The sequence below is a fragment of the Odontesthes bonariensis genome, chromosome 20, assembly GCF_027942865.1.
Source record: "Odontesthes bonariensis isolate fOdoBon6 chromosome 20, fOdoBon6.hap1, whole genome shotgun sequence".
NCBI lineage: Eukaryota > Metazoa > Chordata > Actinopteri > Atheriniformes > Atherinopsidae > Odontesthes > Odontesthes bonariensis.
In genome coordinates, this window is record NC_134525.1 from 8,750,636 (window position 1) to 8,764,531 (window position 13,896).

The 13,896-nt window shown below is 42.1% G+C and overlaps 1 protein-coding gene across 2 annotated transcripts in view; it reads left to right on the forward strand.

Moving 5' to 3' along the window:
• Positions 1–12,167, forward strand: part of gpr158a (G protein-coupled receptor 158a) — a 94,285-nt gene extending 82,118 nt beyond the window's left edge. The window contains exons 8-12 of one of the 2 annotated variants that reach the window (XM_075452432.1): positions 1,281–1,419; positions 3,158–3,263; positions 4,401–4,547; positions 4,646–4,729; positions 5,161–12,167. In XM_075452432.1, the coding sequence (XP_075308547.1) occupies positions 1,281–1,419; positions 3,158–3,263; positions 4,401–4,547; positions 4,646–4,729; positions 5,161–6,969 (2,285 nt within the window). In that variant the 3' untranslated portion in view covers positions 6,970–12,167. The remainder of the gene's footprint in view (positions 1–1,280; positions 1,420–3,157; positions 3,264–4,400; positions 4,548–4,645; positions 4,730–5,160) is intronic. The other variant, XM_075452431.1, reaches the window with a different exon arrangement.
• The last annotated feature ends 1,729 nt before the right edge of the window (positions 12,168–13,896 follow it).

Consider the following 13,896-nt stretch of genomic DNA (forward strand, 5'->3'; position numbering starts at 1 on the left):
GTCAGTCAAAATGTAAATGTGATATAATTTGTTAGTTATTTGGACTTATTTAGACATTGATGTTATATCATTATTCTTTATGTTCTAGAACCACACACCTACAGTTCTGTCAAGTGAGGAATAAACAGCAAATTTAAGTCAAGTAAACACACTGGATTGAGACTGCTTTATTTGGAGTTCTAACCGGACTCACAACAGTGATTTGAACCTTCCAACCAGCACAATTACAAGAACTATCTTTTAATGCATATCCGGTTAACTAGTGAATCTAAATTGTCCCTGGGAGTGAGTGTGAGCATGGATTGGTTGTTTTTGCCCTGTAATAGACTGGCAACCTGTCCAGGATGCCCCCCGCCTCTCACCAAATGACAGCTGGGTGAGACTCCCGCCCCCCTGCGACCCTGAGTTGGATTAGAAAATGGATAGATGGATGCATCCTTTTCAGATCCTGTTCATCTGCTGTAGATAGTTTTTTAGGCCCTGACACTTCTTTAGTCCTACAGTCATCCAATTTCACCAGTTTCTTCAAAGACACACTGCACACCATGCTGAGATATGCCAAGTTTTCAGCTAATAGCTCTTTGGGAATCACCTTGTTGGAGCAAAAATACTATTTCATGTGTGTCAGACTGTGTTATCTTTGGCAGCCTTTTAGATGGAACCACAGAAATTGGAACAGATGATGTGTCTTTGTGACATGCTGCTGGTAACAAAGTGCCTAAAGATGCTATTTAAAAATGCTGCTTTGTCTGTTGCAGACACTGGTTTATCCCTTGAGTTAGGTGAACCATTTTTTATACTTGAATGGTTCATTGGTCATCGTCAGAGTCGCTCAAAACCACTTTAAAAGATTACAAGAAAGTCTGGCTGCTTGGAAGCGAAATATGAAGAAACAACAGCTGAAAGACTTTTGAACTGTACTGTAGTTGCAGAAGGAGCTTAAATGAGCTGAGTGAAGTGATCAGGGTGCACTGAGTGCTGCTGCTGTTGTGAGGAGCATGTGGTTCAGCTGTGCAGCAGCCAGCGGCAGCAGGTTGTTTACCGCTGATGAGCTGGATTCCTTAGGAACATTATGGGATGCTGCCACAGAGGTGCACCGGGATTCATCTGCAACCACAGTGAGGTTGTTGAGCAGGGACTTTTCCTGAGCTGCACACTAGTTTATGTAATATTGAACTGTGAAAATGGCCAATTTGTTTTGCCCGTGTGCTGCATAGAAAAGACTTCTTGGCCCTTTGTGTATAAAGTTTACCACCTCTTTCTCACTTTTCCTTTTACAGCTGAGTTCCTCTTCCTGCTGTGGGCAGTGTACCTTTGTTATGCTGTGAGGACCGTGCCGTCGGCCTTCCACGAGCCTCGCTACATGGCCATCGGCGTTCACAACGAGCTTGTTCTGTCGGCTGTATTCTATGTGATCAGGTAACACCCCTGCTCACAATTGTTTTGTTACTAATTTGTATAATTTTGCTTCAAACGTCCTAGTTAAACAAACCCACAGAAAGCCGGATGCTTCTTTTTGCCTGACCTGAACCTTAAAGCTTTATTTCCCATCTGAATGGTGCATCCATCCAAAATAAAAGACATATGTTGTCCGTTACATTCATTAAAAGCTTCCATTTGCTATGTCATCATCTGTGATTGCTCTCATGGTCGCTGTGCAGGTGGTCTGGTTTCCTTCACATGTAGGGTCCAGCATGGAGCACAGCCCCTCTGGGAGTCGTTTTGTGTGTATTGGTGAAATCGGTCCCGTCCCTCCATGTCAAATAGCTGCAGTTAATAAATGAGACATTTCAGCAGACACTGCCACAACCATTCCTGGTCCCAAATTGAAAGCTCAGCTCCATCACATTAGATTCTAATGAACCATGTCAGAGTGATTTATGTTTTTTGCCTGCATAAATAGCTGGAATTATTGCCAGTCATATTGTAGCTGTAAATTAACACCCAGTCCTATCAAACAGTTTACCATCAATAGTTTTTTGAAGAAATAGGAGTTATTCACAATTTGTTGTGTTTTTGAATAGTGTGATTACTTTGCCAACTTTTTAACGGGCCTCTTAACCCTTCTTGTGAGGCTTTTCTGAGCAGAAAATGACCAGACGAGACAGCTAATAAATTGGTGCGGCGAGTTGATTCCAACTGGCTGCCGCCTGGGGCCACAGTGTACATAGATGCTTGTTAGAGCTTCCATTTGCATTAATAGCAACACCAGCTACTTGATCCCACAGTGACCAGTTAAAGCTCAGGCTTCTGTGTGGGTTTGCGATAGTCATCAGCTTGAAGTCAGATGCAGGTGTGAATGGGATGCAGAGAGAAACCAGGGTAATGAAAAGGCTGGGACTCTTTGGGTGAGTAATGGTGTTCAAGAGAGATGCTGCCGGCTGAGTGGAGGCAGCATGCTTTGGTTATTAAATCTTCATCTGCACTGAAACTCTTTACAAAACGTGAATCAGGGAATACTTAAAAGATTTGGGACATTTCCCATGCTGAACCTTTGCCGTTATTCATGCCTATAAGCTTTTACCACAGTGACTGTTGGCTAATTAGCCATTTTGAGCCATGACATTTGTTTGCATGCAGCTCTCCAGTGGTTGAATTAGCTTCTGACAGGACATACCTTCATATCCTCAGTGTACACTGTACTTAAAGCCTGTTTGTTCATTTTAAATAAAAGGCTGGAGTTGTACTCTCACCAGCATTGTTTCTGCTACTAATTACCTCATTCTCCACCTACTGCTGTGCCACCATCAGCCCAGCGTATTACCGTCTGATGTATAAATAGACCGAATCTTGTGACCAGATCAAGGTCATTCCCCTTTGTTGCAAATCCTCCTGAACGAATGAAGAAAATAGTGAGTCCTTGCTGGCAAAATGATCACCCAAGTGGAACATTATATGAAGCAGTGAAACTGACGACCAGACTGTTTTTCTCCGGATGTGGCGGCTTACAGCAGACACAGGAATCTGTATGAATGTCACATAATTTAGGGTGACTTCTTTGCAGGTACTGATTGTACAGAACATTTAGAATTTATTAAGCAAAGATGTGTTTACAGGCTTAAACCAGAGTGACAGCCATTAAAATCGGCTAAACATCCTGGTGCATTATCTCTGCTCATGTGTTTCCCTGTTTTTTGCTGTCTTCACATCTCCACAGGTTCACGCTTGCTCCTGAGCTCCATCCAGACTGGATGCTGTTACTGTTCTTCACCCATACGCACCTGACTGTAACAGTTATGTTGGGCCTACTTCTCATCCCCAAGGTAAACATCACAGTTACCATGTGACTCCATGTACAAAAAGAGAAAAGAAATAAAACGAAAATATGGATGGAGCCACCACAAAGTCACACGATGATTTGTGGACAAGCAGTCTGAAGCCTTAGGTGTGGAATTTGATTGTCAATATCTTACTTTTTAGGACCCAAACGTAACCATTTTTGGACGAGAACAAGGAGAGCACAGTTATCAGCTGACATAAAGTCAGTAAAATGAAAAAGAAAGTACACAAGGTTTACAAATCCCAGAACGGTTTAGGCCCAAAATACATCTGTGATATGTTCAGAGAATATAAAGCCAGCAGAGCTCTTAGATCCAAGGACTCAGGTCAGCTGGTCCAGTCCAGAGTCCAGACTAAACATGGAGAAGCAGCATTTAGCTGTTATGCTGCCAACAAGTGGAACAAACTGCCAGTGGAGATTAAACTTTCACCAAATGGAGACATTTTTAAATCTTTGAATTGTTTTGTACATGAAATGTGCTATACAAATAAATTTGATTTGATTTGATTTTGATTTGATTTTGATTTGATTTGACTGATCAGGTGTGATTGTGCGGATCGAGCATTACGATCCAGTGACTCTGACCACAATCAAATTTTTCCTGGGCCACACAAAGGGCCGCCTTCGACCTGAGAAAATACTGCAACACGGGTTGTTTTTAACCTTCGGCAAGTTTAAAGTCACAAGGCAGGTGGTCAGTTGTGCAAGTAAAAATGAAGCCTTTTAAAGTGAGTGGCTGTGTAGCCTGAGTGTCAAAAACAGGGCAAAATGCTGGACAATTTCAGCTGGATCAAGCTGATAATTGGGGTTCATGCAGGTGCCCGTTTGCAAAATGTGTGCAGCGTTTGATCTTTGCAAAGAGAAAACGATTAACTGATGATAAGTTTATGTGCATGCAGTATGAAATACAAACATCTACATGTGCAGCAGAGGTTGCTACTGCCTTACAATAATATTATACCATTTTACATAGGAACCAAACCGCTCAGACATCTAAGATAGACTGAGAAAGTCAGAAAATAGACTGTCATTGTGATTTAACTGCACCACTATTGAGAATTCAAGTCAACAAAAGCAGTACGACCTGGAATTTTTGACCAGTTTTCTGCTCTTCCATCAGTTCATGTTCGCTGGCACTCACACGAGAGATGACATTGCCTCCGAGGCTTACGAGGACGAGCTGGACATGGGACGCTCTGGATCTTACCTCAACAGCAGCATAACATCAGCGTGGAGCGAGCACAGCTTGGACCCTGAGGACATTCGAGTAAGCAGTTCCACAATGCTTCTCCTTTTCATTTGTATGACTTGGTGATACTTTTGAATCCTACACAAATACTGAGCCATGGGAGTTTTTTATTGCAGACACCAGACGAAATGGGCCATCTCAGTTCTATTAATGGCTGTGGCGTAAGGTCTTGTGAAAGCCTTTGGGAAAAACGTACCAACGTGAGCAGAGATATCTGTTTGTCCGTTAGAGCTGAAGAAGTCTCTCTACCAAAAAGATTTGGGTACCTCGAGAATGATGTTTACAGGAAGTGGTATTGTGATGACATCCAGGGTGAAGATGCAGACAGAACCAATTCAGGACCCGAGCTTAGAGGCTGTTTCAGACCTAACACTAAAACACACTCCGTTTCCTTATTTGATGCTGTCCAAGACTGTCCTGTCTTTGCTTTTATTTTCAGCACGCATGTTATATTCAGCAGTACGTCATTTATCAACTGTCTGTTGTCAACTGTTTGTTTCAAACTTGTACTGCATGTTATCTGTGTAGTATATTGTTTCCTTTTTAGTGTCTAGCAGCAGTTTTCAAAATTCTCTTTGAGGCAGTTCAACAAGACTCATCACTTTGCATCTGTGTTTTCAATGATTTGTAGGAGGAGCTGAAGAAGCTGTACTCTCAGCTGGAAATTTACAAGAGGAAAAAGATGCTGGCCAACAACCCCCATCTGCAGAAGAAGCGAAGCTCTAAGAAAGGGCTGGGTCGCTCGCTGATGAGACGCATCACAGAGATTCCCGAATCGGTGCATCGGCAGTGCAGCCGGGAGGACAAGGAGGCGGGAGAGCATGGGAGCAAACGCAACAGCATTTGCATGTTGAAGAAGAATGCCCTAGATCAGACTCATCCAGGAAAACCAGCGAAAGAGGAGACGCTGAAGAACAAGGTTTTCTCGCTGAAGAAGTCCCACAGCAGCTATGACCACGTCCGCGACCAGATCGAAGTCTCCAACAGCTCTCTGACAGAAAAGACGGTGGTGAACACATCTGAAGGGTCTCTCCTGGACACACTCATGGGCAAGAAGCTGGCTAAGAAGAAGTCCAGTGAGAGTGTAAACGCCCCCAGTGAATCTACGGAGTCAGTTCCCTTAGTATGCAAGTCAGCCAGTGCCCACAATCTCACTGCTGACAAGAAACCAATTCATCCTCGAGCCTCAATGCTGCAAAAGTCCCTCAGTGTCATCGCCAGTGCCAAAGAGAAGACTTTGGGCTTGACTGGAAAGACCCAGAGCACAGAGGACAGCAATAAGAAGAGTCAGCCAAAGAGCAAAGACACAAAAGCTAATACAGAGCTAGACAATGAGTGCCAACCCAAGATGATTATCAGCCAGTCAGTAGAGTACAAACAAACCGCTGCAAAAGGCAGGATCATGAAACAGCCAGTGAGTGGCAGCCACCCTACAATCTGCTCTGATCCAGTCAAGGGGAAGGATCTTTACGATCTCTCCGAAGTGTGTCCCTGGGAGGTGGAAGATCTCCCAACTCCATCTGAGAACAAGGTCCAAAAGCATGTATCAATAGCGCCAAACGAAACCACGACAATTCACGGAGGCAGCACCAAAGGAAGCAAATCTCAGAAGCAGAAAGCTTCTGACCATTCCCCATCAATCGGAAGGCACTCTAAGGAGACTCAGGGGACAAAAGCTGTTCGAGCTGAGGTGTGTCCATGGGAGGAGGGAGGGGAGATTCAAGCCAGTCCAGCAGAAGGCTCAAGGCAACCTATGTCCAGTCTTTCAAAGGCTAAGCAGTCGCATTCTGCCTTAGAAAGCTCCAAAATGCATCAGGCAGACGTTTGTCCGTGGGACTTCGAAGAGCCGCAAAAGCCAACAGAGTTAGTTCAAAAACCAGATATGACAAAGCAGAAAAAGAGCACCTCTCCAGTGGATGGGAGGGGAAGAAGTGCCGTGTCAGATGTACCCAAAGTGGGAGCATCACTCCAGCCACCAACAGCAAAAGCTGAGGTGTGTCCCTGGGATTACGACAGCACTGAAGTTTCACCTAATCCTGCACAAGCGCCCAAAACCAAGGAATCCCCGTCAAAAAAGAAAGGCACCCTCCCCACAAGGACAGCTGAGAAGGAGAAATCGAAAGACGCTGTCGATGAGAAAAGCAGAACAAAAGCTAAGGACAAGAGTAAATCTTCAGAGAAACACACGGGCCAGCAAAAGATGGCCGAGGTCTGTCCGTGGGACGTAGAGAGTCCACAGGAGGTGACGCTGGTTGAAAAAAGGAAAAGCACTAATGTCGGAGCAGCCAAACCAAAGCCGGCTGAAGTTTGCCCATGGGATTTTGAGGATACATCAGATAAAAAAGGCACAGACAAAATGGCTCAATCTACAAGTGCTGCTAAAAAGGCAGATATCTGCCCCTGGGATGTTGAGGACAGCGCATCAAGCAAGCAGGCATGACACTCAACCCTAATGGACCACTGAAATTATAGTTATCAGTGCATTCTTTTTTCTTTTTTTTTCCACTTGGAAATCGTTAAAAATAACCTTTTACTGTTTGTACGGTGACTTGGAAGCAAAGTTGATCAAGTTCCACAAGTTGCCTTCCTTTTCAGACGTTGTGTTCCAGTTTTACATATTTTGGAAATAAGCAAAACGTAGAAAAAAAACAACACAAATAAGTCATGAACATTCCAGATTATTACAGGAAAGTCCTGAACATTAATAGTAGACCAATTATGCAACTTTTGATTCAATTTTGACTTTAATGAGCAGTGTAGGACATCTGCTTTCATGGCGTTAACAGTTTTTACTTTTTGTTTTATCTCAGAAGTTGCCGGACCGGGATACGACACGACAGCAGAGATGTAGAGAAGAATAATGTGCATCAGCAAAACGTACGTCATTAAGGTTGAAGAGTAAAACAGCAAAAGTGAAAGCCAAAGAATAAGGGAACATTTGCACAGAGGGAAGAAAATCCGTCTCGAGCACTTTAGCAAACTCCATAAATTAAGAACTGAGGACAGATTTTGTCCTTCGTGTACATTTCGTTCTCTTATTTTCAGCTGCACCCTGGATATCAGACAACCAAACTCATACTTTTTCTTTTCCTCTTTTGTTTATATCTATTTAATTGTAGTTCTCTACAGATTAAAATGCTTCCAAGTCTGCAGAGTTGTACTGTATGTGCCTAATTAACTAGCATTGTCTTGTATTTGTCTGAAGGGAAGCAAGTGGCTTCTTCTTCAGCATTTTGTGACGGTGAATTATATAAACCGCATGCACAGCCAGGTGCCGAGTAGCTGGACCCTACCGATTTGTCAGCTGAAGCTGTTGATGTCTTGGCAGATATATGTAGTTGTTTAAGTAGGCTTTTTATAAATTCTGGATACATTTATGTCCCTGCTTTCTTAGTCCTAATTGCTAAAGGCTAGTAGAGAGAATAAGAGAGCAGATGCAACATGAATTTGTCTGGATGGCTTGTGTGTTCACGTGTGTAAAAAGTAGGGATGGAAAAATATAGAGGAAAGTAATTTGCCCCAGATTTGTTTATGAGTCCAGCATGGGTCTTTGTGTTGCAACCGTGTGTCTGTGAACACAATATCATGAATTAAAAGAAAGGATGCCTCACAATTTATATGATCAAGTCCTGCCGTCCTCTTTACAATCCCACTGCCTCAGTAAACACAAAACAAGACAAGCGGGTCAACGATTCTGCCTAAACGCAAGTAAAACAGCAAATCACCTTAATCTTAACTTGGGTTTTGTTTTAGAGTTATGACCGTCAGTCCTTACGAGGTTTAAAATGAAGGTCCGGGTTAGCTTGAGCAATTTGGATGCTAATAATTTAGATGCTAATGAAGTACTACAAAAATAGTAAGAAGCAGATAGATAGACTGCAAACTCTCCCACAATTTGTATAACCATCTCAGACATGGCTGAGATTTTTCCTCTTGGATTCCACCTGTTCTGGCTGAACACAGCCGGTCAAGATAGGCGAGTTTAAGAAACTCCGATAAAAATGTGTCTTCTCAATTTTAAGTGTAAACAGTGACAAGCCACACGGGGCAGAAGAGGCCGGCGGGGAACTCAGACCATGATGTTGAAAATCTGTTCGGTTCATCAAAATCACTGCTTCAGTACACGTGTGTGTGGACTGAAACGGACCGGTCAGAATACTTCCAACATGGGAGTTGGGTGGTGCAACAAACTAAAAAAGGTGCGTTTTCCTAATCAGATATTTAAATGGTCAAATGACATCATGGACCCACAATTCTTGGAATGCTTGCAATAAAAGAACTTTAACCGAACACGATATAGTGGATTTAACATTGCAAAACTCTGCGAAAGTGGTGCTGTGAAAACAAGGCCCATGCAACATGTATTACAACACGAGTGTTCGAAAGCTCCACAGTTAAGTTCCCATTTAAAAAAATCTAAATAAAGGTTTGTTGATGTTTATGTTTCTGAATTTGGCAGATGCAAGATGCAGCTAACATCAAAGCTAGCAATAAGCTACATAGAAGGAAAACCACTGGTCAGGCTTTGTCAGCGTGGGGATAGAGAGCAGGCATAGAGGTAGTGCAGTAGAGGGGGTAGGAGATGCTCTCTGAAGAGCTGGGTCTTCAAGAGTTTCTTAAAGTTACGGGACGCCCCTGTTCTGATAGCGCTCGGTAGGTCATTTCACCATCGTGGAACGACACATGAAAAGAGTCTGGATTGTCTTGAGCGTGGTGTAGGAACTGCTAGACGATAATCCTTTAGTGATGTGCGAGTCAATCGTTCAAAACTCGAGATTCTTTTTACTGACTCTGGAGTTATGAGTCATTGTCTCCATTAACTCGTTCACTGACTCACCACTGCTACTGCCAGCTAACCCAACAGGAGACATGCCACACAACAGTTATTCTAACTGCAATGGCGTCAACGTATAAAGCTAATTGCTCTATTAGCTCCGTGGTTGAAGCAACGGCTCGGCTCCAGCTCGCAGCTGAGAAACCAGCCAACTCCGCTCCGAACGATTCAGGACTCATGATTCAGGACTCATGATTCAAGACTCATGATTCAGGACTCATGATTCAGGTCGTGATTCAAGTCATGATTCAAGTCATGATTCAGGACTCATGATTTAGGACTTATGATTCAGGACTCATGATTGAGGACTTATGATTCAGGACTCATGATTCAGGTCATTATTCAAGTCATGATTCAGGTCATGATTCAGGACTCATGATTGAGGACTTATGATTCAGGACTCATGATTCAGGACTTATGATTCAGGACTCATGATTCAGGACTCACGATTGAGGACTTATGATTCAGGACTCATGATTGAGGACTTATGATTCAGGACTCATGATTCAGGACTCATGATTCAGGTCATGATTTAAGTCATGATTCAGGTCATGATTCAGGACTCATGATTGAGGACTCATGATTCAGGACTCATGATTGAGGACTTATGATTCAGGACTCATGGTTGAGGACTTATGATTCAGGACTCATGATTCAAGTCATGATTCAAGTCATGATTCAGGACTCATGATTCAAGTCATGATTCAGGACTCATGATTTAGGACTCATGATTTAGGACTCATGATTCAGGACTCATGATTCAGGACTCATGATTCAAGACTCATGATTCAAGTCATGATTCAGGACTCATGATTCAAGTCATGATTCAGGACTCATGATTCAAGACATGATTCAAGTCATGATTCAAGTCATGATTCAGGACTCATGATTAAGGTCATGATTCAGGACTCATGATTCAGGTCATGATTCAGGACTCATGATTCAGGACTCATGATTCAAGACATGATTCAGGACTCATGATTCAGGTCATGATTCAGGACTCATGATTCAGGTCATGATTCAGGACTCATGATTCAAGTCATGATTCAGGACTCATGATTCAGGACTCATGATTCAAGTCATGATTCAGGACTCATGATTCAGGACTCATGATTCAAGTCATGATTCAGGACTCATGATTCAAGACTCATGATTCAGGACTCATGATTCAGCACTCATGATTCAGGACTCATGATTCAGCACTCATGATTCAGCACTCATGATTCAAGACTCATGATTCAGGACTCATGATTCAGCACTCATGATTCAGGACTCATGATTCAGGACTCATGATTCAGCACTCATGATTCAAGACTCATGATTCAGGACTCATGATTCAGCACTCATGATTCAAGACTCATGATTCAGGACTCATGATTCAGCACTCATGATTCAAGACTCATGATTCAGGACTCATGATTCAGCACTCATGATTCAGGACTCATGATTCAGCACTCATGATTCAGGACTCATGATTCAGGTCATGATTCAGGACTCATGATTCAGGACTCATGATTCAGCACTCGCGGTTCACAGCTCCCTCGCTCTCCCTCCCAGCTCTTAGAAACTTGCTGCTTCCTAATTCAGGACTCATACACAGTTCACAGGCAGCTCACAGCTCACTCGCTCCCTCCTGGCTTCATTTTGAAGGAAGCGGGAGTTCATTCATTCTGTACATAATTGTTTTATTCTAATGGTGCACTCTTGAATGTTAGAATATTATTATTTTTGCACTATTGTTTAGGTTATTTAAATGTTCTATTTGTGCACAGTTTCAATCATTTGATCATATTTTTGCACTGTTTCGCACTGAATGTTAATTTATTGGCTGTTTGGGTTATTAGAATTTATTTAGAGAGAAAGAAAGAAAAATAAATGTTTCGCCTTGGAGACTTCTTGATTTATAGCCTTTTTCACAAGGATTTGGGACGTGGTTTGGAACTTGTTTGTACATTCCGTGGCGCACACTCTGGGTGATTGATTCAAGTGACTCGAAAACCCGATTCACTTTAGTGAGTGACTCATACAAAATCGAGTCTGTAAAAGGAATCAAGTATCCCATTACTATAATCCTTTGACGACCGGAGTGACATAAGATGGTGACGTAGATGGGAGCTGTTCCATTAAGCGCGTTGTAGGCTAACATCAGCGACTTGAATTTGATGCGGGCGGCTAAGGGTAACCAGTGGAGCTCAATGAACAGAGAGGTGACGTGTGCTGATTGAAGACCAGAGAGCATCTGCAGAGCTTTCCATGACCATAGACTGCACCAGGAGCTGGGTGGCGTGTTGTGTTGGGTACGGCCTGATCTTTCTTGATCTGAATATTAAAAAGAAAAAAGAAAAAAAAACTCTTTTAGAGAAGATGACTGCTGTTTGTAAGCTGTATGTAAATGAGCATGTTTAAACCTAAAGTCCCGTAGATTTGGGTATTCAGGTTAAGTATCGTACGAAGGCACAGTAAGACAGCCAATCCATGCAGGGTCCATTTGGTCAAGATCCTGTCACTTTTTCAAACACTGTTAAAGGAAAATTCCTGCAGCTATGCGACAAATTAACTCGACTCTAAAATAATGAAACATTTCTCCTACTGAGGGTTTATATCCTGTCTGATCAAGTGAAAAATCATGTTTTAATGTGACTTTGTTTGGAGTTCTTAGCATTGACGAATAGAAACAGTGGTCATAACTGCCAACATGAAACCCAAGATTTTATTAAGCAGATCTGTCGGTCACTGAATTGTCTTCTGCTGCAATCACTTTTTACTTTGTGTGTCTTTATCAAAAGTCCTTTCAACTTTGAGAGTTGGCGCTAGAGAATCAGGCTTAGCATTGTGGTTATCAATTAATAATCTGACAAAACCTTTTGAAGGTTTCGAGTTGTCCCATGTTTTGTGTCAAAATGTCATATATATATATATATATATATATATATATATATTATACAATATATCATGCACTATTCATCCGGAAACTTGGCTGAGGAGAAAAGAGAATCGCCCGGTTTTAAAGCAGATTTTGTAACAATGTTTGCTGTCATTTGAGGACAACCATGTACCAGTAGGGCAGCCGCAGAGCCGTTTGGCATCTTGTGAGAGAACGAATGTCATCATAATCTGTAATTGCTTTAAAATTCCTCAAGACAAAATATGCGAGCTCTGCAGGGGTTAAATGTTTATTAAAACCAGTGTGAGATTCGCTGCTCATTTGATTGCTAAATTTCTTTGGCACGACTGTAATCGAGTGACGAACATAAAACAAATAATCCTGCAAAACACGCACGCTCCGTAAAGATGATATGTCTTACAAACCTACTGAGAAATCACGTTGATGTGTCATGTATCGATTGTTTGCCATCAGCTTTGCTTTATGAGCTCTGGAATGAAGTAAACCAACACGGTGAACAGACTGATTGTAACGCCTTGATGGATTTATCCATTTATGAAGCGGCCTCACTCATCATCCACAGGATGCTCTCACACATTGTTTTCTGACCACTGCGGTGTGACAACAGCGACATTTCAAAAAGCCGTCTCTATTTTAAAACTAGTCTTTGGAGTCACTGCCACATCAGATTTACTGCCCTGGGTGATGAATAACATGCTGCCTCTTTGTTGTCCTCGCAGGAGAGCTATTTTAAACGAGGAGAAGCGTTTGTTTCACAGTAATTATTAAAAAAAATTCTCATGTGGAGCGTGTACAAGCTCTATGATTTAGGTCAAATCCACAGTGGGGGAAAAAATAACCAATACAAGCAATATTTAATAGCGTTTTCAAAGAAGAAAATGAAGTTGTTTTCATTCATTTATGCTGATTTTAAACTTTTTACACACTGCAAGATTTAAAGAAATATATATTCCAGAAAATTAAAGAAGTAAGAGTGCAATATCCCACCATTAAACTAAAGAATATCTCACATTACAGTGAATCCAACCTGTTGTTTAATTTGCGTTATTTCAGATGTGCACTTGCTGTAGGACTTCTCATTTCAGTCAGTCCATAGCTGTCTGTGTATTAAACTGTGTAATACATAACCAGTGTCTGTTACAGTCTGTTTGTCTGGAGATTATCATTGTAATTTATCCTCAGCATCAATGAATTGGGGCAAGTTTGAACCCCAGCTTGGGTGTGCAAATCCAGACCATTGTCCTTGTGCCACCTTGACATAGACAACGCTGTGTCTTGTAGCTTTTTGTCCCCCGATCGGGTCTTTAACCATGGTGCGTTTCCGTTGGCTAGCTGCTTTCATTCAAACCCGACTTCTTGTTCTCATGACTGAACCAAGTCACACTATGACAACTACAACTACTACTAATGCTACTACTATTCAATGCTGTGACGTCGTAAATCTTGCTCTTGTGGCTTCTGCATGAATTCAAGAAATTAGTAGGACCGATGTTTCATTGCCCTTGATAGAACAAAAAAAGAAAAAAAGTGATCTTTTATGGACTGTTACCAGTTGTATAGTGAGTGATACTGTCCTTAACCCACTGTATTCTGTGCTTGTTAAGACTATTGCTCTATGACAAGCTTAT